At 48.8% G+C, this 27,453-nt stretch overlaps 1 protein-coding gene across 2 annotated transcripts in view; it reads left to right on the top strand.

The window, feature by feature from the left end:
* MAD1L1 (MAD1 mitotic arrest deficient-like 1 (yeast)) overlaps positions 1-27,453 on the top strand; it is a 321,869-nt gene that overhangs the window by 46,493 nt on the left and 247,923 nt on the right. For both annotated transcript variants that reach the window (XM_012729276.1, XM_004688054.2), the window contains exon 10: positions 12,053-12,139. In XM_012729276.1, coding sequence (XP_012584730.1) covers positions 12,053-12,139 — 87 coding nt within the window. The remainder of the gene's footprint in view (positions 1-12,052; positions 12,140-27,453) is intronic.

The following is a 27,453-nucleotide window of genomic DNA, read 5'->3' as shown; positions in this document are numbered from 1 at the left end:
TGAGCTGCTACTGCTCCCTTGGTCAAATGGGGGCCTGGGCTGCTGGTCCAGTGTAGTCTCCTGCAATCCCAGGTCAGTTTCAGGACAGGTGTCCTGTGAGGGATGTGACTGTTTCAGTGTGCTAAATGCTGACTTTTTGGGGGGCCAGCAGATCTTCAGGGGGTGCAGTGTGTCAGGGTCCTCATTGCTGGGCCACCTGGAGCTCAATGATGGACATGTGGAGCTGGCAGAAGGCCCCTCAGCTGCTGCCAGTGTTACTCTGCCCAAACTAATCTCCCAGTTCAGCTGCCTTGGTATCTATCACTTCTCTGTGGGCGTGCCCCTGGTGTAGACTCAGGCTGGCAGTGCCCCCTTACCCCCTGAAAGCCAGCTGGCTGGTGTCCAGTTGCATCCCAGGCCCTCTATTCGCTGCCAGGCTGGCTTCTGACTGAAGTGTTTGGAGCCATTATCTAGCCACCTTTCTGAATGTTTAAAGCATTCAAAAGATCAACTTTTCCAAAGAGTAGGGAACAGGGAGAGAAAATTATGGCATTTGTTTGAAAGGTTCTGAGAGCTTTTTTTAGCTCAAACAGTTCAAAGAGCGCCTCTTGTTAATCAGAGGAATATTCTAGCATCCCTGGGGTGGTCACACTGGCTTAATTGGAACCCAGGCTGCTTTGAAGTCCTTTTAATCCTTCCTGAGCTGGGAGAAAGAATTTGAAGGCAGCAACTGTACATTTGAAATTTCTTCATTTTATTTACATGTGCCTGGGGACCCATGTATTCATTTCCCTGAAGCAGTTAAGCCTCATCGCTGGCTTGTGGGCAGCCGGGTGAGGTCTGGACTTCATTAGGCTGAAGTGGGAGACCAGTTCCTGGTGAAAGAGCCACAGATCATTTAGGGAGTGACTTCTTGACCTCAGCAGCCCTGACCGAGGGCATCATGATGTGGGCTGCAGGACTTCCCTTTCCACAGAGAAATGCAGAGTTCCCACTCTGGTACAGGTTTCTCTGACTGAAACGGTCCTAACTTAACTGGAGACACCTGGTAGCCGTTTCCTTTTTCCAATATGGATATGGGTTCATTACTCAGTGGGGCGTCTCATTCTTTCTCTTCCCCTGCTCCTTTGACTTCTTTCTTTCTGCCCTTCACCAACCTCAGACATTGACCCTTTTCTCTTGGCCTCAGTTATCACACCCTCTGTCTCTTCATCTTGCTTTATTTGTCTTTATTAGCTTATCTTGTCCTGGTTACATCTACTAGGTTTTGTTGTGACTGTTTTTCCAACACATGGTTAAACCCCAGGAACTCAAGGGCTTCATCTTTTCTCCTCCTGGTCTCCAGGGCTGGCATATAGTAGGCATTTAAGATCTTGAATGAATCAGCACTGCCTGAACGAGATTTCTTATGTTTTTGTACAGGGCCTGCAGCACAACAGCTTCTCTCTCCCCTGTGTACTGTGCAGCTGGTGTTTTGGTTCAGCTCTAAAGGGTATATGTTTTTCCTGTAACCTATCCATCCTTGTTGTTTCTCAGTATGGTTTTAGATCCCAATTCTATTGTTTCACATACTTGATTTTTACCTAGAAGGAGGCTTGTATCCACTGATAGTTGGTTGAGTATTTGGATCAGATTATCAGGCTTTGTCCTGGAGATTCCAGCAAGAAGCCAGTGTTCCTAGATAATTGTGGTGTCCGTGATGGCATAACTGTCCAGTTAGGTCTGTTCTACCTGGGTTCACACAGCAGGGGCAACTTAGTGCTGGGTTTGGACTTGAGACTGGTAGACTCCAAAACAGAATCTGTTATATCTTGTTCTCAGCTACTCTGGTCACCTTCTGTTAATTGACACATTTTGGTCCAGTGCCTGAATATATTTGAAATCACCTCACATCTTCTATGGAATGGGGCAGAGGAGAGACGATTTTTATTTTTCATAACATACCATATATTTATATAACAATCCATTGTCAGAGTAACTGAATCAAAATGGAAATGCTAATATAAATCTCATTGTTAGTAAATTCATGCTGGTAACTAGTAACTGCCACTTTGTTTTCTAATTGCACACAGATATTGCTGGGCTATAATATTGCCTGCAAGTCATAATAATAGTGTAATACCACTACAGTGAGATCCACTTATTTGCCACTTATTTGCTATGTCTTTTTTATGCAGCATTCTCATGATGACCCGCTCTGTGAATACTATTACTACATCTATTTTCCTGATGAGGGAATTGAGGCTTGCAGAGGTTAATTGATTCTCAGGGCTTATATAGCTAGTATTGAATGGAGTTAGAATTTGAGTACTCTGACTACAGATCTAAAGTGTTAACTGCCTGCTGTCTCCTTTGTGTTACTGAGAGTTTGCAGAACCTGCTTTTTGCAAATCACTTCACTGCTCCTCATTCTGTTTTTCCTGCTGTGTGGATTAGTGCAGTGCTGTGTGTGTGATTCTTGAGGGAAGTGGGTGCCCACCTACTTGCTTCTCTGGTTTGGCCAGTCTTCCTCATCCTTCCTCTGAAATATTCTGATAGATTCCTGAATTACACAGGGCTTGGGATGTGGGCTATTTTTTTTTCTAAAAATTTGAAATATACATGGAGAAAAATGCCTTTAAAATATGCACCCCTTCTATAACCATCCTTAAGAAAAAGAACAGTTCATTTGACAGCTTGTGGACCCTCCCCATTCTGTCCCTTTCTGCCTTCCACCTCCAAAACCAAACTCCTGTATGTTGGTGTCTACCATTCCAGATCTTGCTAACAGAGTTGTGAGTGTTTTGTTCACTATTTCTCACTTCTGGGAGTTGGTGTTGGTCCATCTGAAACATGTCTGTTTCTGCCAGTTGCACATGTTATTGTAACAACATAATTCAATTAAATATTATGGAGACTGATGAAAAATAAATGTGTGAAGAAAGCAATGTTTCTGTGAAAACAGTAGAATATTTCTGAAAGTCTCAAAGGAAAATTGCTAAAAATTTGCTGTTGAATGCCATTTGCCTGTTAGAGATTAAGAAAAAAGTTGTGAAACGTAAGGTGATTGCTGGTGTCTCTTCTAAAGTAATAATGCTCGAATTGTGCATTAGGTGTTGTTTTTGCTAGAAATTTAAGATGAGACTCAAGTTTGTAGATCCATATGTAAAGGAAAAGTTTAGAACTTTTGTTTGTAATATTTTAAGTTAAATGTTTGAGATCTTTCTACTAATTATTTCATTCCCCATTTTTGCCAAATTTTGGGATCAACTATCAGTCTCTGGTTAAATAGGAAACTTTTTATACACTGTTGGCTTTGAGTGTAATTATTTTTTTATTGGTATATATCAATTTAGGAATGATGTATAATTGTTTTATTAGAAATACCTTTAGATATTGTACGTTAATTCATAAAATTTTTGTATGATAATCTAACTCCACAGTATAAATTCACAATGCTAAACTTTAGACATCTATTTTTTGAGTAGGTATTATCTTTTATTGCTACAATACTAAAACTTTAAAATAAGTATATAGTGATATATATATATATATAGTCATATATGTGTGTACATATATAGGGATATGTATCACTACATATATGACTATATATACTCTGTGTGTATGTATATATATACACACATATACACACATATATAGTCATTGCTTTAGCTTTATTTTAAGTAGGCTTCTTTGCATAGATAGACTAATTTATTTGAGTAATTATAAACCTTTTGGTGGATATTATCATCTCTCCTTTGTGCTTAGCCCTCAGATCTGTGTAGCTTGGAGATAGTAGGCAGGAAAGAACACACACATATATAATATAATCCAGTGGTCTGAGTTCAAACTTTGGTAGAATATAGTTGGGTAGTTTTTGTTTTGGAATAATCGCATCTTATTAGTCTTTTTGTTCTTTCAACTAATGTAGTCATGCATTGCTTAACAATGGACCACATATACATCAGTGGTCCCCAGAGGCTAGACACTGTAGCCTGTAATTAGTAGGTGATCCATTGGGTTTGTATAGTCACACTCTAAGTGATAACATGAATGTATTTACTGTGCCAGGACTTGTTCTAGCTTCACTGACAGTGAAAAACAGAATAAAATAAAAAAAAAAAGCAGTACCTTTTAAAAAAAAAAAATGTGAGCTTGGAGCAGGAGAGTGGAGTGAGGCCTGTGGCTGAGCCAGGACCTCTTCTGGCCACCTATGCGAGGGATAAGTGACTTGTTCTCTGTTCATCTGTGCAGCTTTAGAAGGTGCATATGGCTGCTGTCTGTTGTTGTGTGGCCAAGATGTCATAGAATGAACCGGGCTTGGCTGACCAGATGGATGGGTAACCTTCTGGTCTCCTGAAACTCTAGTCTCAGGACCAGTCAGTGGTCACCAGCTTTTCTTTTTCTGAAATTAGATTCCTGTTTAGTGGTCTCAGAATTGAATGTGGCAGGCCCAGCCACCGGGATTCAACAGTAAATGCTTCTCCTGTCCTGAACATGCTTGCTAGACTTCATTCATGTCAGTTTAGTCCTTGTGGACTTGAGAACCCTGCAGCTCAACCCTCCAATTCAGCTTGTCACATCATCAAGAAAACCTGTCATCCTGTTACCTTGCAATACAAAATACCTGCTGTCCTTTTGGGTGTTTACACCAACTTTGCTTTCTGGTGTTGGTTTTTTTGGTCCCTGGTTTTTCCTTACTTTTGTAGAAACACACCTTTCAAGGGGGTCCACCTGGCCTAATGTGTCCCTTTTCCTGAGTGCCCTCTGGCTAAAACTCACCCGGCACTGTGGCTCTCAGCCTTGTCAATTTCTATTCTTCAGGAAAATGACTCCTTTACAGAACTTGAGGTTTTCTTGTTTGTTAATTGGTTTTGTGGTTGTTGCTATTTCATTCATTTTAAAAATTGTAGTCGTCTGTACCTCATGTCTTAGAGACTCATTGAAACTGGCACTTTGGGCGTCAACAGGAGCTATGGCATCTGCTATTAGGGTCTCAAAATAGCTGCTGCTGAGGCTGAACTGCTTTTACCTCAAAAATAAATCAGTGGCTTAACTCCCCAAGCCACCACTATTCTGTACACAGCTGAGCTTGAGTCAAAAATTCAGTTGCAGATGGAGCAAAAACACTTCTTTCTCCCTTAAAACTCCCCAGTTAGAGTTTTAAAGGTGTCACAGCTGAAGCCAGAGTTCGAAACCGAGATGTCACAGCTTGGACTGCAGTTGGAACTGTCACTTCCCTGTCAACTCTGAGGTGGCAGATTCTCAGGCCCTCTGAATGTTTTCCACTTTTGAGTTTGTGGAGCGGAAGTTCTAGAACGGATTGATCTTCCTGTCAGAGTGCTCCTGTGTTATTTTTAGGCTGTAATGATACTTGGCACGGCTCCTTCTAGTTACAAGCATTTAGCTAATCCCCAGAGCACCCTTGGGGAGCATCTCTGAGCAGCTCTAACCACATAACAGGTCAGGAGGGTTCTGAGAAATAAACATTCTTCCTGCCGGCTGGAGGCACTTGGGCTACTGGTCTTTGATTTGATGTGTGGTGAAGGCTACAATTGTTTAATAATCCTTCGTGATTCAGCAGCTCTTCAAGAACTTTCCTCTGTTCTCTCACGGAATTCACGGTACCCGGACAGTTTACGGCTCTGGCTCTGTTCCTGCACGATGAAGTCCTGATTCCTGCATTCCAGCTCTCCTTCTGTTTTGTCCCCGCCCCCTTTCCCAGGTGCCCCCACCCATGTTCCATGTGCCCCCACCCATGTCCCATGTGCCATTTACCACTCTGCAGGAAGGACTTCTCTCTGCTTTTCTGCTTCTGCAGCTGGGCGTTCAGCAGCATTTCCTACAGTTGGCGTGCTGTGTGCCTTACATGAAGGAGGGGTGTTCCGATTTACTCTTAGTTTCCATGTGCATGTGTGGCATATGAATTCTCATCAAAGAATGCAAATAATGCAAATGAAGTTACAAATCCCCTTGATTTTCAGCACTGTTTAGTTTGGCTTCATGTACCCTTTAGGGTCAATTTAGGGTGACTCTTTCTATAGTCACCTGTTGTTATTTTCTGGGTGCCCAGAAATAAGTTGTGACTGCAGTCTGGGTATGTAAATGGAATCAGCCAGGCCCACTGTACCTGAACTCATTCTCTGTTCAACTCATCATCTGTATGATGGCCTGATTTACCCGCCTTTTCAGGGAGTGGAGGGAGTGCTTCTGGAAAAGAGGATTTGGGTGGTGCCACAGATATTGAGAGAAGACAACCACAAAAAGACAAATATTGTATGGTTCCACTTACATAAGGTTCCTGGAATAGTCAGATTCATGAAGACTAAAAGTAGATGTTTGTTGTTAGGGTCTGGGGAGGGAAATAGAAATTAGTGTTTAATGAGGACAGTTTTTTAAAAAAGTATTTATTTATGCATAGAGAACTGGGGTACAGGCCAGAGGTGTGGGGGAGGAGTCACCAAAGACAGAGTGGGGAGCAGGAAAGGCAGATTGATGAAGTACACTGCTGAGGGGAGCAGTGGATGAGACAGGAGAGATCTGCTGCGCCATGTGGGTCAGCTCTGGGGCTGGGCTGGGGATCAAATTCGCACCGAAGCGGCTGTGGCTAGCTTGCAGTGCTGCACTTAAGCCCATTGCGCCAGCAGGGAGGGCCTAATGAGGACAGTTTTAATTTTACAAGATGAAAAGATCCCTGTGGATGGGTGGTGGTGATGGCTGAGACACATTGTGAATGCACTTAGTGCTTCTGAATTGTACACTTAAAAATGATGAAGATATTAAGTAGGCCACAAGGCCTACTTAGCTGTATCTGGTGCACATCTGTGGCTGCTTCCTTGATGGATTCATGGAAGTACAGCTGCTGGGTTGAGGGATGTCAAATGCACTTTTTGCTCACTTTGTGCTCCTCCACAGGCCTGCCCTTTTCCTCTGGGCAGTGGGGGCAGGAGAATAGCCCTGGCAGAGACTTGGTGTTATGCCAGCGAGCACAGGGCAGGTTGACCGTTGTTTCGGGCAGATGGATACACTGAGAGTCCCTCAATGGAATTTTCAGGCTCCAACACTCTCCCAGACACTCAGGCTCACCAGCAGGGAGGCTGGCATGCAAGGAGTCAGCCTCCGCCTGGGGGGACGGAAGGGCAGGCTGGGAGGAGCAAGCAGCTGAGCCTCCCAGCTCTGTAAAAATCTCTTTTCTCTGGGCTGTCTTTGGTGTTCTGTCTTGTGTGTTGTCTGGTGGCTTCCCCTGTAGACACACAGTTCGTCCTGTTCTGTCGCAGCAGCTGCTGTTTTTATCCCAGCCTCCAGGCTCAGGTGAGCACACATGCACACATGTGCACACCTATGCTGCAGGTGTCCACCGCCAGGCACACACACCCCGTGCCCACGCTCCCAAGCATCTTCTGCATTAACACGATCAAGGCTACAGGTGAGAGGCATGGAGGCTAGTGGTGTGAAAAGTCTGATTGATTCACTTACCCTACACCTGGCTTGTCACAGGATCTGCTACACAGATGGATAAGTGCTCTCATCTCCTGAGACCTGGGGGATGGCATGATTCACCCATGTGCACATTCTTTATTGCCCACTTGCTTCCTTACCTGTGCCCCAGGGAACCTGCTTAAACTGGAGTCAACCCCTCATGATTGCCTGCTTCTGTCTCTTGGGTGTGCTTTCATAGAGGTGCCGTTAAAATAAGCTGCAGGCCCTGGGGAGGTGTAGTCTTCACACACAGTCAGGGCATCTCCCCACTGTGCTCCCACTTTTCTGATCAAAAACCCACCCTGCTCTTGGCTCACTCCTGTGGCCTCAAGAATGTTCATACATTCCAAGCCCTCCTCATCGGCTTTTCTTTTCTTTAGGTCAGTGTCCTGAAGCCACTGTTCAGCACACTAATTCTCCTAAAATACATCCCTCACTCATCCATCACGTGTCCCCTTGAGCTCAGCACTGCAGTTCTAAGGCTGTGATGGAGACGGGCAGGCTTTACACTGCTAGCCACTGGCTGTCACCTGTGGCCTCGAATGCAGAAAACGCTTGGGAGTGTGGGCACAGAGCATGCGTGCCTGACTCTGGACACCTGGAGCATGGTGTGGGCATGATGGATGTGCACACCTGAGCCTGGAGGATGAACCTGTAAGGGTGGTGTCTCTCAGAGAAAGATGACCATGGAGACAGCTATAGTGGAAGAGCTTGAGAGGACGAACGACAGCTGCGAGAGGAAGAGACCACGAGAGAACGCCAAAGAACACCCAGAGGGAAGAGCATACGAGAGTTGCAGGGGGCCCAAGTTACTGTCTGCCTGCTGCCTTGTTTCCCCTGTGCACTCTTGAAGTAACCTGTGGGGATGATGCCAAGGGCTTTAAGTTTCTCTTTTAAGCTGCCAAACAGACGGTGAACCTCCCCGGCCTGGGACAGGTGCAGAACAAGCAGTCCATGTTTAGCGTATTGATGAGTAATTACTTTTAATTGAAAGGCGTTTTCTCATTTACATGACTCGTTACTCTCACCAACACCAAGGTTTGGTCCTTGTTTCCTGGACTCAGTGTTAAAATGGGTTGAATTGCGTATTGTCAGTAAGGTTGTAAGATTCCTCCTGTCTGCTGTTCTCTTGCGGTGAAGGGGTGTGTGAGGGCTGCCTGGTGTGGTGCTGTGACCTGTCTGAGTGGGCCTTACTGCACTGTTGGAATTACTGGAATCATTTGCACCTTGACTGCATCCAGGCTCTTCTGTGAAAGGCCCATCTCTTTTTCTTTTAAAGATAGCGCCTCCTTTTCTTTGTCTCTGAGTGCCTCTAATGTGACATTCTTGAGTGTTGTCATCTAGCTTACTGTGCCTTGTGTTTTTTAAGAGAAGTAGAAACCTAGTGACTAGCCAGAAAGGGTGGCTAGGATTCCTGAGCCTTTATTCAACCAGAGTAGGTTTGTCAACTTGAGAAGTGATGCAGGCAAGATGGTGCTATTGCTGTGTGCTCTCTGGCAGCTTCTGGGGCAACTTCTAAGCTAGAGCAGAATGTGGACATCTGCCTGTGCCCTTCAGGCTTGTGAAACAGGGCATATGGGAATATGAGCTCTGCATCGCTAAGTCTTTCCTGTGGGAAGAGGATGGCATACCTGAATGATGGTACCTGGCATTGGGGGCTGAGGTTTGGCACAATGGGTCAGCCTGAGTGTCCTTTCTTTGGTAGCATGTGAGCCAGACCTGCTGTGGCTTTGGATGGGTGTGCGGACTGCGCTTTGTGTGACTTTTCCTGCAGTGAACGTCCTTTGTCCTCTCTTAGGAGGGGGTACAGACCCAGAAGACACTTGGCACAGAGTTCCCACCCTGCAGGACACATGATATACACGACTGACCTTCACTTTGTGAGGGGAGAAGTGGTAAAGTGAGGGTACAAGAAAACCAGTTTTCTTCCTAGTTTATTTGAATGTGAAGCCAGACCCCTTGGTGCTTTGTTGAAATGGCTACTCGAAAGTTTCAGAGTCCTTGGGTGTCTTCTGGCCTCATGTGAAGCATCAAACTGAAAAGTGTGTGAGACTTAGGCCTTTCTGGGAGAGACCCCATGTGATGCGGGGCCACTGCCACAGCCTGATGCTTGCATTGGCCTTGTGGTGTCACTAGGAGACCCAGATGCCATCAGTGGGAGTAGAGCCCTTCAGAAGGACAACTTATTAAGTTCATTTTTCTCTTCATTTGAACTGTTCCCAATTTTCTCCCTCATTATTAAATTGTTACATTTCTAATTATCTTTACTTCAAAGGAAATTGAAGGGCTTTGCTTACCAGTGAGCCTGGCTCTTCACTGTATTGCTCTAGCTCCCAGCTTTGTGGGGCTAATTTGTACCTCAGGGCAAGAATCGTGTTTCTAAATTGGTATTGAGTGCGCCTGATGGCGATTGCTGTCCGGGTTCCAGGAAGGCTTCTACTTGGAGGGTACTACAGGCAACTTGCCCTTGGCGAGAGAAAGCTGGATCGCAGTGAGTGAGCTCCCCTGAGAGGGTGTGAGGCTGTCTGACAGATGCCTCTCTAGGGGCTGTTCCCCTTTGCAGTTCTGAGGGGACAGGGTCTGGGCCTGAAGGAGTGCGACACCCCCTGCAGAGTCTCTCTGTTTCTGTCAAGCAACGTTGGCTGGTATGGGGCCTGCAGGGACTGAGGAGCTGAACAGATGTGGACATGCATGTTTTGTTTGTTCAAGAGACATGCTTCCCATTGATTTAGCAGTAGTTTACATGCCCCTCTCACCAAGTGACAGAAAAATGCAGAACAAATTTTAAATATCTCTTTCAAATGTTTCAGAAAAAAAAATCTCTTTGCTTGAAAGGATTTACTTAATTTGCTTATTTTCCTAATATTTTTAACTCTTAGAGGGTAGAAAACTTTAGGAAGCTCAGAAAAGAATGGGAATTGGCTTGCAGGGCTGGCTCAGCCCCTCCCGCTCACTCCCTTCTTACCCCCATACACACTTCAGTTTCTCAGAGGTCTTGTTGTGATAAACAGCTTTTCAATGAAAATATTTGCTAATGTGAAGACTGGCTTGTATTAGGGAGGACTGGGGTTAGAAATCTCTACTCCAGGCCTAGAGATTCCTAGAGATTATATGTTGAGACCATGTCCTCATACAATGTTCAGTGAGGCAACTTGTCATCAAGTGGACAGGAAAGGGTCTTTCTGTGTAATCTGGCACTGTTCCTGGAAGGTTCTTGCCTGCAGAGGTCCTGCTCTGTGCCAGGCCAGCAGCAACAGAGCTGACCAGCCCGGGCTCTTGTTCCAGGGTGGCACACACTTGAGAGACTCTACAACAGCTCCAATAAGCTGGTGCTGTGCTGAACCCAGAAGGGCGGGAGTGACTTTGGGGGCTTGATGGAGAAATCCTCTTGGAGGAAGTGACATTGTCCCTGGAATCTGTGTTTTGAGAAGAGATAGTCCTGGGAAGACAGGGAAGAACTTCCCAAGCACAGTGTTAGCCAGTACAGGTTTTTGGGGTGGAAGATGTGACACATTCAAGTGGCAGCAGAAAGGCCAGTGGGAGGCGCAGTCATATAGGAGTCACAGAACATGGGCCTTGGGTTTGGCGTTAGGCAAGTGTCTGTGAGGGAGACTTGTTACTACAAGTGCAGACGATTTCATTAGGAAGGGGCTCACTAGGTTCTTCTGGAGGCCAAGAGGAGTTCTCTTGGGTCCCAAGTGATGGTTGCCATTCTCTTTGCAGTTTTGTTTGGGGCTCCTGTACCATCAGGGCTGTCTCGAGGAGTGGCTTTGGCCGTAGCCCCTTGGCTGTTGGAAGGAAAGTGGACCTTTGGTAGTTGCTTGGGTTCTTCCCTCAATGGGGGAGGGTGAGGCTGTGGGTCCCTGTGTAGTCCCGGGCATGGGCTTAGTCTGTGCTTGCATCCACTTGGCCACTATATATCGGGGGGTTCTGCAGCCTGGCCCTGTGCTGTGTGGACACACTACTGGGTGTTCTTTTTAGTTTCTTGGAGTAAATAAAGATGGGGCTTAGATGGAGTAGCAGAGTGGACTTGTGAACCAGTATTCAACTTCTTTTTAATATCCTTGTTTGTAAAATGGAAATGACAAAAACTGGTTGCTCTGTGTCTTAACTGTAATAGTTAATCTGGAGTAGTTTTGAAAATTATAAAGCGCGACACGTGGGCATCTGCTGTTCTTATTGCCCCTACTGTTCCATATGAGTTTTGAAGGAGAAGCCTGGAAAGAAAATTGTCATGTGCTGAGTTCCTCTTAGGTCCTGGGTCTTGGGTAGGTGCTTTGCTGTTATTTGATTTATTTTTCTTTTGCATATTCTTTTCAATCATTTCATTACCTTGCTATACTGACACTAGTTGTTAGAAGCAACCCTATTTTTACAGGTGGAACAAATCAAGGCTTATAGAAAGAAGCTTCCTGATGTGATGGAACCAGTGGTGGGCTGTGGTTTATCCCAGATGGTGGTGGTACTCTACCACGCTACCCTGGGCATGGTGCCCGGGACTCAACTCATCCCCAGTCTGTGAGTCATCAGCTGCTGACAGGGCTTTGGCCTCCATTTCGTGTGTAGAACCACTATAGAGAACACTGGTGCTGAGTTTGTGTTCTTGATCTCACAGGACGCCGGAAGACCTGTCCAGGTTTGTTGTTGAGCTGCAGCAGAGAGAGCTTGCCCTGAAGGACCGGAACAGCGCCATCACCAGCAGGTAGGTCTGGACCTAGAGGTCATGGGGATGCCTCTTGCTTGGGAAAGCTTGGGCCCAGTTTGTGTGTACCCCCTGCTCAGGAACTGCTGTGCTTCCTGTTTTGTCTGCCTTGGCAGGAGGGGGTAGGAGGGAGCAAGTTGCCCCACATTTCTGCTGCAGTGAGACTCATCAAGGCATCAGGATGCTGTCATCCCAAAGACAGAGATCACTGAGAGATCCCTGCTGGGGGGCTGCTCTGAGAAAGGCTGTATGCCTGGTCAGGGGCATTTACATCGTTATAGTGGCTCTATTGTATGGTGTAGACACTATATCCAAGGTAAAAGCCTCTGTGTGTGTTTGTGTGTGTTTGTGTTTATAGATTTATGCTTGCAGGGAATATCCACAGAGAGTAACAGAATAGCAGAACACATTTGGCTGTAAATAACAGAAAAATCTCACCTTTGGCTTTAGCAGTGAAAAATTTGTTTCCTTGCCTAGCAGGAAGTCCAGAAGCAGGCAGCTGTGACCTCATTCAGGCCTGATGTTAGTGCTTTTCCTTCTGACACCAAATACCCGGTGTCTTTTCCAATAGCAGTTCTTCAGCTCTCTGCCACCACTGCAGCCCTGGAATCTACTTCAGTTCTGACACCAGCTGCCTTGCAGACCCCATAACACAACCCTGAATCAGGGCTGTCAACTGCCAGGTCAGGTCAGCTGCCTTGATCTGACCCCACCATCACTTAGCCTTGATGATTAGCTAGAACAGCTCACAGAGCTGAGGAAAGTGCTCATATTCTCTCACCGTTTATTACCAGGGCATAGCTCAGGAGCAGCCAGGCAGAGGAGAGGCGACATGCAGAGTGTGGGGGGAAGCAGAGGCTCCATGCCCCCTTCTGGGTGCCCCACCTTCCCAGCACCCACATGTGCTTATCAGCCTGGAATCTCTCCAAACTCCTTTTTTTTTTAAAATGGAGTTTCTATTACATACATATGCTCAATTAGATCATTGACTATTGGTGAATGACTCAACCTCCAGCCCCTTTCCTCTCCCTGGAGGTTGAGGATGGAGCTGAAAGTTTCGGTCCTCTGTCCTATCACAGGTTCCTCTAGAGTCAGCACCACCTTGGAGCTGTCTAGGTCACTGCCCATCCCCTTTCGCAGTCACTTCATCAGCATAAGCTCTAGCGTAGTTAACAGGTGCTCGTTATGAATCACCTAGAATCCAAGAATTTAAGGAGCTGTGTGCTTAATAGACCAGTTCTCTGGCTATTCTCAGAAATTGCTGTTACATGAGAGTATGGTTCTAGCTGTCACACACTGGGACAGATCAAATGCTCTTTCTTGGGTCTCTTTTTTGGAACAAGGAAACGTCTCCTCAGACCCTACTGCCAGCAGATTCTCTCACGCCTGCTCTGGGTGCTTACCTCAGAGCAGTTACCCTCAGAGGGCAGGCTTGCTGTGATGAGATTAAACTGGTCCTACTTCAGTCACTTGAACAGGGGTGTACAGCTGAGTGAATTCAGGCTCTTTCAGTGAGGAAGGCTGAGAGGCAGGTGGCCACATCAGGAACCTTGGGCCGCCTGCAGCCTGACAGGCTGGTTTGTGAGGAGCCAGCCTGCCTGCCATTGGCTCCTACCATTGCGCCGTCCCTCTGTGCAGATAGCATTTTAATAATTTATTTGTAGCCAGAAGGAAAGTTTTCTTATTTTGGGGGCTGATGTCACTTTGAAATTGGCTTTTAGAAGCATCTGGTACGTTGGACATAATCACATCAATTTAGTTTAAAAACCTCAAATGATAAAGATTGCCTTTTGCTTTCAAAGCTACTGTCAGATGAAACGGGTATTAAAAGTGATCTGAAATTAAAGCTCTAACATTTTTCAAGGCGATCCTCTTCATTTTACTTTGAATTTGAAACAGAATGAACTATTAGGGAAAAGGAAACTTGTCAGCATTTTTCTCCCGCCAAACTGAGAGGCACTTTGTAGAATTATCTGCTTTGACCAGTAGAGGAAGATCAGCCGCTGAGTCCAAGAACCATGAGAAGGCCACTTGTCACTGGCAGGCGTCCTGGACAGTCCCATTGCTGGCGGACTTGGATGTGGATTCCCTATCTATCTCTTGTTTGGGGCTGGTTTAGGCATGGGCGTCTGCCTCAGAGCGCAGTCCTCTGTGGACTGTGAAACTCCTGGCTTTCATCTGAGAGCAGTCGTCCTGGGGAGCAAGGGTGAGCTGGGCAGGCATCCCCCCTAGAAGCTCTGCTCTTCTCCTGTGCAGGATGGCTTCTGAGGGCTCACGGGTGAGTGGGGTGGCCAGGCCTAGGAGGACTCCAGGCCTGTCACAGTTGAGACTGCCCACAGACAGGGTCCTGCTGGTGGGACCTTGTGTTGCACACACCTGTGTCCAGGTGTTATGCTCAGTGCAGGGAGGCTGGAGGAGCCAGGATGCCTTGTGCTCTGACACACACTGACTAGGCCAGGGTGGGGCACATGTGGTGTGGTCAGGTAGGATCTAGGGGACTGGACTCTGCATTCTCTGCACAAAAATGTTGCTCTTGTCGTATCATCCATGTAGAGGGAACCTGGGAAGGTGGGAGCAGCTGGCTGTTGGACAGAATTTGAGGTTCACTGGGAGGAGACAATTTGGCAAGATGGTGAGAACAAGATGTTCAAAGGTACTCACATGTTAGGCTTGAGGGGTTCACAGGCACTCACTCCTCCTCAGGGAACAGAAATAAGCAGCCGTTCATTTGGTGCCCATAAAGCTGAAGCTGGACAGAGATGCTGCAGGGTTTTGTCTCCCAAGAGTTTGTTTCTTCCAGGTAGCTGTTGCCTTCATGGAACACTTCCTGCTGCCACTTGGTTTAGGTTTGCGTCAGCCCCTCTTCATAATTGTGGTCAGAGCATTTCACATAGTTCTGGAGAGACTCTGAATCTCTCCCATTCCCTTTACTGAGTAAAGTGACTGAAGCTAGGAAAGGGCTGGTCAAACTCTTTATGAAACAAAGTGAAGGGAAAAACAGCACTCTGTGCCCACAGATGCTGAGTGGAAAAGCCTGTTGGGGGAGGACAGGCTGACATCAGATCTCTGAGCCATGGGCCAGGCTGCCCACCAGCCAGGAGCAGAAAATAGCCCTTCAATACCTTGAGTTATGGCTTTTTGACCTCTTGTTACTAGTGAGCCATAGCTCCAAACTTGACTAAGTTTTCCTAGAACTTGTATGTTGCTTAATGTTTTTGCCTTCAGTGAGGCTGGAAGCCTGGCGGAGGGTCTGTGTCTCCTCCCGATACTGGGGCGGGGGCTTGTTGGTCCTCCAGCTTGCAGAAGAGGGCACTTTCAACAGGTAGTGATGCATTTTGTTGTTCGCTCTAAGTGTGTTCAGTTAAGTATTGAGCTTTAATTTTCCTATGTCAGAAAAGGGCTAGCATCTCTCAGGTGACACTGCTTGAGCTCGGAATGAGGTGGTGACAAAGGTACCTGGGAACCCGGATGACAAGGAGGTGTGATAGGACACATCCTCTGGGTGTCTGTGGGGCTAGGAGTTAGGGCAGCTTTCTGGTTGGCTGCTTGTCGCGCATCAGTGGGGGATCCTCTGGAAAGAACGAGTGTCGGCATGCCTTTGTGTTTCAGGGGAGTTGTAGTCTTTTGGTCAGTCTCTCCCTTTCCTGGCTATCAATGGACAGCTCAAGAGGCTCATTGATCACTAATATGAATGGGTCTGTGGTGCTTTTGGACAGGTGTTTAATCACAGTGCAGGAATCCTTGCCTGTTTCTCCTGGCGGCCCTCGCTTTGCTGTGGTTGTTGAAGGCAACTCTTACACCTCCTGTTCCCCGGGGCTACTCGGGATCTGTGGGCAGATCTGGGCACCCAGGTCACTACTGCTCGAAGCCTCCTTGGCCCCTGCTGAGCCTTTGTCAGCGCTCTGAGTTCTCCAGACCCAGGCACCTCACTACACAATCCTGTACTGCTCCCCTCACTGCTGCTAGAGCAGGGGGTCTGTGGGTCAGGCCAGGGCGGGGAGGCTGCCTTCCTTCATGGCTCCCACTGTGGCCACATTGTCATTTTTCAGGTTCTTAGATTGATGGGCTGAGAGGCTCTGAGCAAATGTTGAAGAAGATGGACTGGGAAGTTTGTGCATTGAGCGCTGTGATTGAGCGCCTTGCTGAAAATAGAGGGCTCTGTGGAGAGTGGGTGGTGGAGTGGTGTTTCTCTGGATAATCTCAGGGACCAAACATCAGCCCCTCTCCTGTGAACATGGTAACAGCAGTGATGGTGGGAGCGAGGCAATTTTTGAGCACATTTCCACAGCAAGGTCTACCTGTGTGCTTCTTGTAGCACCTTACCTGTGAGCTTTGAGGTTGATGCTTCTAGTTTGTTACACAGCAGAGAAACCTGGGTGCCTCAGCCCTAAGCCCTAAATAAACAGCAAGAAATTAGTAGAAGCTACCAGCTTGTGCATCTTCAGAGCTCTGTGCTTTTTGAAGATGGACCCACATGTCTGAAGGACCTGCCTGTTGCAGAGGGGTCTCTGTCTCTTGCTGATGCACATCCAGTTCTGGGGTCATCAGCCTGGCCCGGGCTGGCCTCAGGCTGCCCTCCTTGCTGTGAAGAAGGGTAGAAGTCGTATGGAATAAGTGAAGACAGCGTCGGCTGGCACAGATGTAGATGGAACTTTCGTGTCTGCCTTGAAGCTGCCGCGCACCTTGCTTTCCTGCCAGCTGGGCTGCTCTTTGGGCTGATGATTCCCTTTGTACAATCAGCCTTCAAGTGGTGCCTGTTCACACCCAGAAGCACACTCTAGCTCTGGGCTGCTCTAATCACTGCAATTTGCTTTAAAGATCACATTCTTCCCCCTTGGGCTGTAGATACCTCAGAAGAGCTCTTGGCCTCAGTTGCAGAGGTTGACAAGCCCTGAAGAGCCCGGAGTCATCATCGTCTTGCTTTAGAATGTCAGCTGCTCTTTCCCAGACCCAGACCCCCTGCCAGCTTCCTGGTGCTTGGACCTGGGTCCCTGTTGGGGCGCTGCCTTCCTTGGATGCCTGGAGCTCCCAGTGACAACTGGTAGTGGCAGGTATTTAGTGAAGAATAAAACAACTAAGCATGGATTAAACAACTAAGCATGAGCTATCAGTGCCCACACTACCCAGAGAAAGTGATGCCCTGTGTTGGTTTTCCTGGCATCTCCCAGGTTGATGGGTTTTTCTGTCACCTCCCAAAGGTGAGGTAAGGTCAACATAACAGTCAAGATTCTTAATGTGGCTTTCCTGCTGTTTGTCCAAAGCATTTAGGCTGTCCTCTTAAACTGTCTTAGAGTGCAATTGAGCCTTGTCCCCTTTGTCACCATGTCTGTTAGAGTTACAGTGCTCTCAAGCTGTGCAGAGGCCACAGGGCGAGTAACGGGTGTCAAAGATTGACGATGGCTGGGGGCCCGTTTTCTGTGCACCCGGGGGGTTTCCCTCTGTGCCTGACACCCCAGCAGGCCAGCAGATGAGGGCCTGGAGCTCTCCTGGCTCCAAGCGCAGGTTGCCTGTGTTCCAATATTTGCTTCACCGTGGAGCAGCTCTAGGTCCTTAGGCAGTTTCAGAGGCTTTCTCTGTGCCGCCTGTTGAGATGATGCTGATGGCAGTGGCTCTGCTCTGACTGCAATGAGAGCTTAGTAGAAGAATGTCAGCGAAGCCTGGTGTCTGACATATAAGCATATTGCAGCTAGTTGTTGCCCTCATCAGTGTTGTCACTTCATTGTTGTTGGAGATGACTGGGAGCTGTGCCTTCTGGGGGAGCTCAGGGCGCAGCAATGGGGACTTTCCAGTGGACTCATTAGTGGCCAGCTGTGAAGCCTAGAAGGATTGAACCGCACGTGTTTGAAAGGTAGAGGTGGTGGTGTGTGCTGGGGGTGGGACATGGCAGCGGGAGTGAGAAAGACAGGCAGAGGCAGACAGACGCACGCTCACCAGGGCAATGGTTTTGGTGTGAGCACATGCTGGAGCCACGGACTTTAGTGGATGGGGACATGCAGAAGGGCCCGTGTGTGCGCAGAGAGGAGCACGGCTACAGCTTAGGACATGCCAGCATTAAGAAGCTTGTTGGGCAAGCTTGTGGGATTGGGGATACTGCTGTCCAGTCTGTGGTGGCTTAGAGATGCAGACCAGAGGTGGCTCCTTCCCGGCCGTAGCTGAAGCAGGAATCTGCACGCTCTGCCCACCATCTGTCAAAGTCTTGATGACTTTGACACCAGTGGCTTTGAGGTAGTGGGGGCCCATGCTGGCTCTAGTTCTACGCTGAGAACTTGGCATCTCTTTTCCTTGTCCAGAACTCCCCTCTCCAGGTGTGCCCATGTGATCTATTCCTCCCTCTTTGGCGTTTGTGCAGACTTTTCGTGGTCAGTCTGAGGTGGCTCTCGTGTTCCTGTGTGATCTCTCCCCACCACTGCGATGCAAGCTCCCTTGGCAGGGCTGGGTTTTTTCCACGGCTGCGTAGGGGACCTGGAAGAGGGCCCGGGTTGGTGAGCTGCTCAGTGAGGGAGCGTTGAGCTGACAAGTCAGTGACTTGGCTGAATGAACCCAGTGACTATGCCAGGTACACTTAAGAGACCCTGTGTGGGTAACTGCCGGTGCTCTGCTGGTCTCAGGGCCCCAGCTTGGAAAGGCTGGAGCAACAGCTGAAAGTCAGTTAACAGAAGCACTGTCGGGCTGTGGACGAGCTTGCTGAAGGGCCTGGGTGTGCACTCTCTCCACCTGCGCAGCCGGCACGGGGGCCAGCTCCTCTGCCGCATCCACTGCATGCAGCGTCCAGCTCCCTGGCTCTGAGCACCACCATCACCCGGCGGCCTGACCCACAGCTGCGCTCATGCGAATCTCAGCCAGTTACTCTCTGCAAAGGAGCGACCAGGGATTTTCAGCGACATAGACTGTGGCCTTACTTGTCAGCCTTCGGAAAGCGGCGTGGATTGGCCTGTGTCTAATGGGTGGTCGTATTGGGTTCCTCGGTGGTAGTCCACCACGAGGACACAGAGGGGCATGCTGGCTGTGAGCTTGGCTGTTTTGCCAGGAAGCTACCTCTTTAGTCTAGACTGAGCTCCCTTAGCTCATACCTGTGAGCTCACGCTGCTGGGCTCCAGCGTGACTTCCCTGTCCTGGCCATGGGGAGAGCGTCACAATGTGTGGGCTTCCCTCTCCTCTCTGGTCTCTGCAGGACACGGTAGTTCTGGGTTTGGGTCATTGCTCCTTTTTTCTCTTTTGCACTCTTGGAGGGCTGCCCTCAGGCTGTGACCCCAATTCTGTTGTGTCACTTTGATACCCACCCTGCTGTCAAGGTTTGTGCCCTTCCGTGCCCTTCCTGGAGAGAGCACCCATCAGCCTTGTGGGTGCGGATTCAGGCTGGTCGGCTTTCTGTTCCCTGAGCTGCACCTGCAGCCTCTCAGGGACTTTTCTCTGCTCCCATTTTTTCCTCTGTGGTGACAAGGTGACACTCTTGGGTGCTCTGGCTTAAAAGGAGGCCACGTAAGGGAAGCCCACCAGCTCCCGAGCCTGGGCAGGAGCATGTTCTTCCAGCTTCAGCTGCTCTTCTCCCTTGGCGCCCGTGTTCGTGTCCTGCCTCTTCTTATCAGGACTGAGTGGTGGGAGGCCCGTGACTGTCCAGCTGCCAGTGACACTGCCGGCTGGTTCTGTGCCACCCCGGTTCTGTGCCACAGACATGAGCACATGCCCACCCCGGCACCCAATGGAGGGGCATGTGTGCACCTTCCTCTGGAGTCTTGGTAGCTTTTTGCTCCCTATATGTTCCTGAATCTGACCTCTGTTTCATCACCTCCCACTTTTCCTTTAGATGATGAGTTTGTATCTGACTTCACTCTTGCTCTCTCTCCCACCCATTCCTACTAAGCTGTTTGAGGGAACTGCAGACTAGTTCAGACCACACTGCTCCCTTCCTCAACCCTGTGAGATCCTGTTTTTCCTGGGACAAAGTGCAGACTCCTGATGTGGGGAGCTGCAAAGCCTTTGGTTTCCAGCCCCTGCTGGCTTCTTTGGCCCCCTCTAATCCTCACCTTCTCTTGTTCAGTCTTTCAACCCTGACACCCTTCCCTTCCTGCCTTTGCCTGTACCTCCTTTACCTGGCTCTTGGTTAGCAGTGGCACCTTGCTCTGTTCCTGGCTGAATCTTAGTTTCTTAGTGGCCTCAAATGACCCTTATCTAAATGAGACCTTGCTTTAAATTATGTGTTGTATGATTCGGTTTATCTCTACTTTACCTTTATCTGTTTCACTTGTCTCTATTACAGTGGGGGCCGTGTCTGGGTTCTTGGGCTCACCACTGCTGCTCTGGCTGGGACACACATGCACGGTGTGCTGGGTGTCGGGTCCTCAGTGAGCAAGCAATCACAGCTGCACGTGCCATTAGGCTCTGGCCTTCCCCACGCACTTCACGTTCCCATGGAAACCACAGGAGATCACTGTGTCCCCACACGATGCACTAGAATCTGATCACTGCTCTGCTGTCTCTCTGTGGACTGTGTCCTGCTTGGGGAGGAGGAAGAGGTTGCCTCTGACTGCTGTCCCTGTTCTGCCTTTGTTCCCTGTCCACTCTCTCTTCACTGTTATCTGTCTGTTGCAGGGTCCCACGGTGGCGGGAGGGTCCTCTTTAAATGTGGTCTCAGCTTTAGTCCTGTCACGTGGCTCGCTGAGGCTATCCTGGAAGGATGAGCTTCTGAGCGCTGTTGGGTCCTGGGCTGGTCAGCTCTGTGGTGTGCAGATGAAGGTCTGAGGCACTTGAGGCAGAGCAGGTGTGATTTGTGTCCTGCTCACATCCCTGATCACCTGTCATGTTCACCTCTCTGATTCCCTGCCCTCTTCGGGCAGGGAAGACATGATTTGCTGGGCACAGTGTGCCTTGGTTCCCAGGCCAGGCTGATGACCTGGGGTGTAGGATGCCCATTTGGCCCACAATGTGAGCTTTGACTTGGGGCCACGCTTCCCCACCAAGGATGCCTTTGAACTTCATTTTATCTTCAAAATGGGGTTGTAACAATGTCTGCTTTACACCAGGCAGTTACACGCCAGTGCTGAACACTGCTCCTGTCCACCTAACGTGCTCGTACAAGCAGCTTCCGCCAGTTTTCCAAGACCTCTGGAAGTTGTCTGTCTCTGAGTGGGTCTCCTATCCTGTGGGGCCACTTTTACAGGGTGCTGAGGGAGTCACTGCTCTGTGTTGTCATGCCTTTCAGAAAGTCAGGATTCCTCTCCTTCCCTCACTAGTGACGTGTCAGAGGATTAACAGTGTCACTTGAGGGCACAGCTGAGCACGCCTGTGACACCCACCTGGATGCTATCCTGTGCATCGTGATCACTGCCTCAGGGTCCGCTGGGCTGAGTCCTGGCCTTCTGCTCAAGTCTGTTGGTCACTTTAGTTCTCATACTTCCTCTCTCTTACTTGTGATTTGGGCAGGAAAAAGAGAGCCCAGCAACATCTGGGGCAGTCTCTGGCTGGATGCAGGGTTCCTGGGCCTCCTGGCCTTGTCGGACCTGCCTGGTGCGCAGCCGCTGCAGTGCCTGAATTTGGACATGAGGTGGTGCCTGTGGCTCTTACTTGCTCTGTTCTTTTCTGTCCTCAGAACAGCGGGAGTGCTGTTACCAGGCCCATAAATTTCTTGGCCAATTAGAGTAGGGTGGGGGAGGCAGTGGGGAGAAGTGTCTGAGAAAACTAAGGTGAATAGATGTCTTGCCTATGCTCTGGAGGAGAGGTTCCCTCTTTTCTCTCCGGAGGTGGGTCCCTAGGGACCTGGGGTTTCCTGATCAGAGATAGTGATATCTGCAGTGGGCACATTGAGCAGAGAGCCCACTCTGTATACCTTAGGGCACGGCTGTCAGCACTCGACGATCTCTTCACTGGGGCTCTGGGATGTAAATGAGTCACTGTCATTTTCTCTGTCCTCGAGACCAAGCTCCTGTCACCCCAAGGAGAGGGTGGGTTCAGAGGTTCACTTTTGCGGCTTAGTGGCAAAACTTGCCAGGGTTTCTGGCTGTTTCATCCTAGCACAGGGTGACTGACTACCTGGCAGGGTCCTTTTCAGCTGCTGGTAAAGGGGATGGTTGTTGTTTTTCAGATTTAGATATATCATTGCTCATTTTTGTACAATGGGTGCTTGTATGCTTTCTACTTTCAGGCGTATTCCCTGTAAGATTCCCACCCCCAATGCACCTGTGAACCTAAAGGGGCTGGTTTGGATGGGCAGCTGCAGGAGGGAGCAGAGCCTAGGTTAGAGGTCTGGGATGGGCCTGTCAAGACTAAGACTTTAACACGCTACACCAGCAGTCTGCACTTTGAAGCGAGAGACTTGCATTTAGTTAATTGGATGCACCTGTAAGTCCATTGCTACAGTTGGTACTTAGATGTTTTTAATTTCCCAAAGGTGTAGCATTTGAGCTGCCTTCCATGGTCGAGTAGGTTGGGAGTTTGTTGCCTCTTTGTGGCATGACTTCTCTGGGACCATCTCTCAGCTAGGATGTCTACATCTCCTGCTCAGTCAGAGTGAAGAAGTCCAGCTGATCTTTTAGTATATGTTCTGAGTCGGCAGGTCTTTACTTAGGGATGAGGTTCTGTACTTATAGTAAGCACCCAGGTGATCCTGATGCCACAGGTCCCGGGACCACAGCTTGAGTAGAATTAACACCTCTGTAGGTCTAAGTTTCTTGTGCTGTTGAATGGAGAAAGGCCTGGAAAGCTCCACTCCCAGTCTGAACATTGCAAGTAGGTCCCTCATGTACTGTGATCTCCTTGGAGTCAGGGTGGCAGAATTTTCTATAGGAAGACTAACTTTGTTGTGGGGGGCCACCAGCCTCATGCGTTCAGGTCCTTCCCTCCCAGTTGTTCTGCTCAGGTGTGTGTTCCTTGGAGGTGCATGGATGGCTTGCTGTAGGCCCTGCCAGCTGTGCTCTTTGGCTGACCTCTGGGTCCTTTGCTCCACATACAGACCTGAAGGCTCTGTGGGTGCGTTCTTGGCCAGTGAAGACTATGGCCCAACCTCTCTCTCTGCACCGGGAGGTTATCCTGAGCTCCCTGCTCTGGACTCTGGAAGGTTTATCTGCTCTGTCACTTGGGACATAGGATCCCTCTTGCACTTCAGGCCCCTGCCCTGTATTCTACTCAGGAACAAGCAAGTGGCAGAATCTTTGTTGGCAGAAATTGTGTTACTTTGGGCTGCAGTTACAGGGACACTAGGTTGGTGTCCATAGTTCTGGAGGGGAGAAGACTGAGCAGAGATGATGGAGACCTGGTGGCAACAGAGTATGGGCCGGGGATTGTAGGGTGTGGTAGCAGAGCTGTGGCAGTAGAACCTGTCTGAGCCAACCTCCAGGGGATAAAGGCAGGATGTAATCTGGGGCTGGGCAAGACCTTCACTGCTCCCTCCCAGGACAGTGCTCTCCTTGATTGAGCAGGGTCCAGCCTTCAGCTAATCTGAGCTTGCTGCCGGGGGATCCTCCACCTGCACTTCAGGCAGCCTGTGTTGTCTCTTTTCAGCAAGATGAGATGCCATTAATATTTCACACCCAGACTGTTTTCTTGCATGTTTTGCATTTCCATATTTAAAATGGCATTTACATATTCATGACCTTTTAAATAAGTTTTTATTGTAAAGGGATGTGCAAGTGGTTAAAATGTGAAACTCCCCCTTTTATTCAAGCACTGGGAAAATTTTCATTGCTAAATGAAATAAATTTCTGAGCAGTTAGTTCTGTAGCAGTAGCTATAGAAAAAGGTCCCTGGACGCCATTGTGCCCAGGGTTTGTGTGGCCCACCTCTGGCAGTGTTGACTGGGTGAGTGGGCCCAGGGGCTGTTTCTCAGTCTGCAGTCACTGTCGGGGATGGTCTCCCTTCTGCGTTTCTCCTGGTTGCAACTTGCCGTTCCCTGTGAGCTGGGGATGACTGTTACCCATTTTCCTTTAGGAGGGAGAATATAAAGCTGCCCAAACTCTTGTTTTGAAAATGATTGAGTCTCCCTAAGTCTATCTGGTAGCCTCCTGGGGCAGATTAGCAGATCAGACTCTGCCCAAGAGTGCTTCAGACTTCCCAGCCCTCCTCACTTACCATGGCACAGGCACCCACGTTATAGTGTTTTTGCACCGCCTATGGCCTTGTCTTTGAGGCAGCTTGGTCGTATAAAGGAACCAGCCCCATGTGAAATGGTGGCTGTGTCCTGGCTCTGCTGTCCAGCTTGGCTGTGGACAGGGTTCGTCACCCACTTCATGTGTCTGCCTATGGGGAGGGCGAGGTGCCTGCCCTCTTCCTGTAGGGTTATTAGAGGGTCGTTTTAAGGACTTGAGAGGTGCTGAGCTGAGCTGCTTGGACAGCTACTGGTATTTTTCTCTTTATGTTTGGGCATCAGCTTTTGCTTCTAGGATGTTTGGATGACAGTAACCTCTGAGGAGGACTGACAGAGTGGGAGGCATTGGGAAGGGCATCTTTAGGTTACCCCCAAATCTTGGAGTCTAATGTGGGCCTAGCTCAAGGTGCCATGGGGCAGTGGAGGGCTTTGGAACCTGCAGACTTGTGGTCCTGGTGACTTGGCATTCATTGGTTTGCTGTGCTGTAGAGGAGTGGACCAAGGATTCTCTATCAATTCCAAATAAAGTACCAATTCCAGGAGAACCAGGCTAGAGAGGGCAAGAGCTTTGTTCTAAACTCCACCCGGGTCCCTGATGGAGTTCCACCTAGGAAGCATTTTCTACATCTCCAGTCCTTTTGTTTTTAATTTTGTAATTTTAAACTTGAAATGTATTATCACAGGCCACAAAAACCTTTCTAAGTAGCCACAAAAACCATAAAAGCCATTGAAGAATTTCATCAAATAACAATTTGAAATTTTACATGGCAGAAAATGCCATAAATGATGTCATACAGCAAATAGTAAAGTTTGTTTTTTAAGTACTTTTAAATTTTTCTGAATGTATAATCGTGAGCTCTCAGCATATGACAAGTTTCTGGGCCTGGCCTGCTTTGCTTTGCTTCTTGGAGGTGGCTCAAAGGAGGACTCCTCATCTGAGTCATTTTTCTGACTGAGTCACTTCCTGGTATCACTGGAAGGGAGTCACGCCGGCTGGAGTATCTGGCGGCCATGTGGAACACTGGCCTTCTACAAGAAGCAGGAAGTCGTGGACAGGCAGAATTTGCTCACCCTCCCGCCCTCAAAATTTAGAGTCTATTATCTTCATATGGAGACCTCATGCTCTGTCACATGGCATACCCTTGGGCTGGGGGTCTTGCAAAGCCTTTTCCATCACAGTCTTCAGTCTCATCTGCTTTCTTCATAGTGGGGATTCTCGAGAGAGGTTCTTGTCCCAGCCCATGTAGGTGTGCCGGTGGGCCACAGCCACTGTTACCTGGAAATGGGGTTGGTGGTCCCTGGGTCCCCACTCATTTGTCTCACCTAGAGCACGGGTCTAATTCTGGCCTTCCCAGCACGTCTTTGGAGGTCAGGTGCAGCCTGCATGTAGAATGCTGAGTCAGTAGTGTGTTGTTCTCACCACCCCAGCTCTATCCCAGCCTCCAGGGACTCGGGTGATCGCAGCCATGGGACAGACGGAGGTGACATTGTGGTGCCGCAAAGGCCCTGTAAGCTTGTCCTTTTGCTGCGAACTTGGTTGTCCCTTAACAAGCTGGAAATGTGGCTTTCGTATTCACTCAAATCCCCACCTCTCATTGTAGTTTCTTTCAGTTTTGTCAATAAAATCTTTTTATTTCTGACCTCTCTGTGCCGAAGTACTTATCTCCCCTGGCCACTTGGTTGCAACACCCGCCGCACTTCATAAGGCCGGGAGTGCGCCTGTGCGGGGAGCCCACCCCGCCTGCTGAGTGTGCTGCGGCCAGTGAGCAAGACAGTTGGTGGCTAGTGTGTGAGAGAAGGGGTGTCCCCCACTGGGAGGAGAAGGTAATGTATTGCCGCTCCCCTTTCTTCCCTTTGGAACTGGTGTGAAACTATTCCACACATTCTCAGTTCCTCTGTCCCTCTCCGGCAGTGTTTTTTACAAAAATTACTGTGGCATGTTTTCCTCCCAATCTTGTAACATCTCATACCCCACTGGTCACAGCTGAGCTGCTGCAGGATGCGAGTGAGGTGCAGGGGTCTGAATGCAGCGTCGGTGTGGACTGCGTCCCTGCCTGGTCTCTGTGTGTTTGTTGGTGGACCAGGAATGCGTGGCTGGAAGGCAGGAAACAGCTGCTGGCCTGGTTGTGTCTCCATTAAAGAGCACCATGCCCTGGGCCCGTGCCGCTGGCTTCCCCTGTGGAACCCAAGTGCTGTTGGAGCACAGTTTTGGGTGGTACTGGCCTGAGAGCACCCCAACATAGGAGGTCATCATTTGAGGTTGCAGGGGCTGAGTGTCAGCGCCATGAAGGCATGTCAGAGGTGACACAGTGACTGCTTTTTTCTTGGCTGAGGGCCACAGACATCACCATGTCACCACGTTGCATGGAAAAGACATGGCATTAATCCAATATCACTGGTTTCTGGAGTTCGGCGGGGCAAGAGATGATTTGTATAGGTTGCAAAAAAGGAAGGAAAAGGAAGTGTGTGGAATTCTATAAATGTCTGGTTTCCTTTGTGATATTTTATAAGAACAGAATATGCCCAATCTTAGCACCCCAAATAAGGAAATACCATCTGGAGAGCCGCCTAGGTTGAAGTGGGTGCCTGGGTCATCTCCACCCTGTGACAGCAGATAAAATCTTCCTTACTGGCACCTCTGAAGGTGGTATAGGAATCTAGATTTCTCAAACATTTGGACAAAAACAGGTGAACAGTAGCTGAGTGTTTATTGTTAGATGGCAGAGGCGGTGAACAAATCCTCTAGTTGGGTCTGTAAATATCAAAATCTTCTGCTTCCTTGACTATTTTGAAGGGACTCACGGAGGCCCAGCCCAGAGAGAGCAGGCTTCCTGCTTGCAGCAAGAGCCAGGGCAGATGGTTGGGGCTCCTTGATCTCAGGGTGAGGGTGGAAGTGGGCCCACATACCTGTGGGTTCCAGTTTCCTGAGCACCGAGACTTCTCTCAGGTTCCGGGGTAGCCCTGTGTGACTCCATAGCCTTGAGTTAAAGAACTTCCCACTCATCCATGAAAACCAGCATAGCAGGCTCATTTAATGAACAAGCCCAGGAAAACACCCATATTGATTCTCTAATGTCGTGGGCAATCTAAGTACTTTCCTTCCTTGCTTGGCAAAGCATTGAAACAGACTTTCCTCTCTCCCTCACACTTCTGCCCCTGATGCTGCAGGCCAGAGGAGATGCAGGGTGATGGTGAGGATGAGGTGGAGCTGGGCTCCTCTTCTGAGGGGCGCAGCCAA

The sequence above is a fragment of the Condylura cristata genome, unplaced genomic scaffold (genome assembly GCF_000260355.1).
Source record: "Condylura cristata isolate star-nosed mole 26May11 unplaced genomic scaffold, ConCri1.0 scaffold00024, whole genome shotgun sequence".
In the NCBI taxonomy this organism is placed as follows: domain Eukaryota; kingdom Metazoa; phylum Chordata; class Mammalia; order Eulipotyphla; family Talpidae; genus Condylura; species Condylura cristata.
This window is presented reverse-complemented; position numbering and strand designations above follow the sequence as displayed.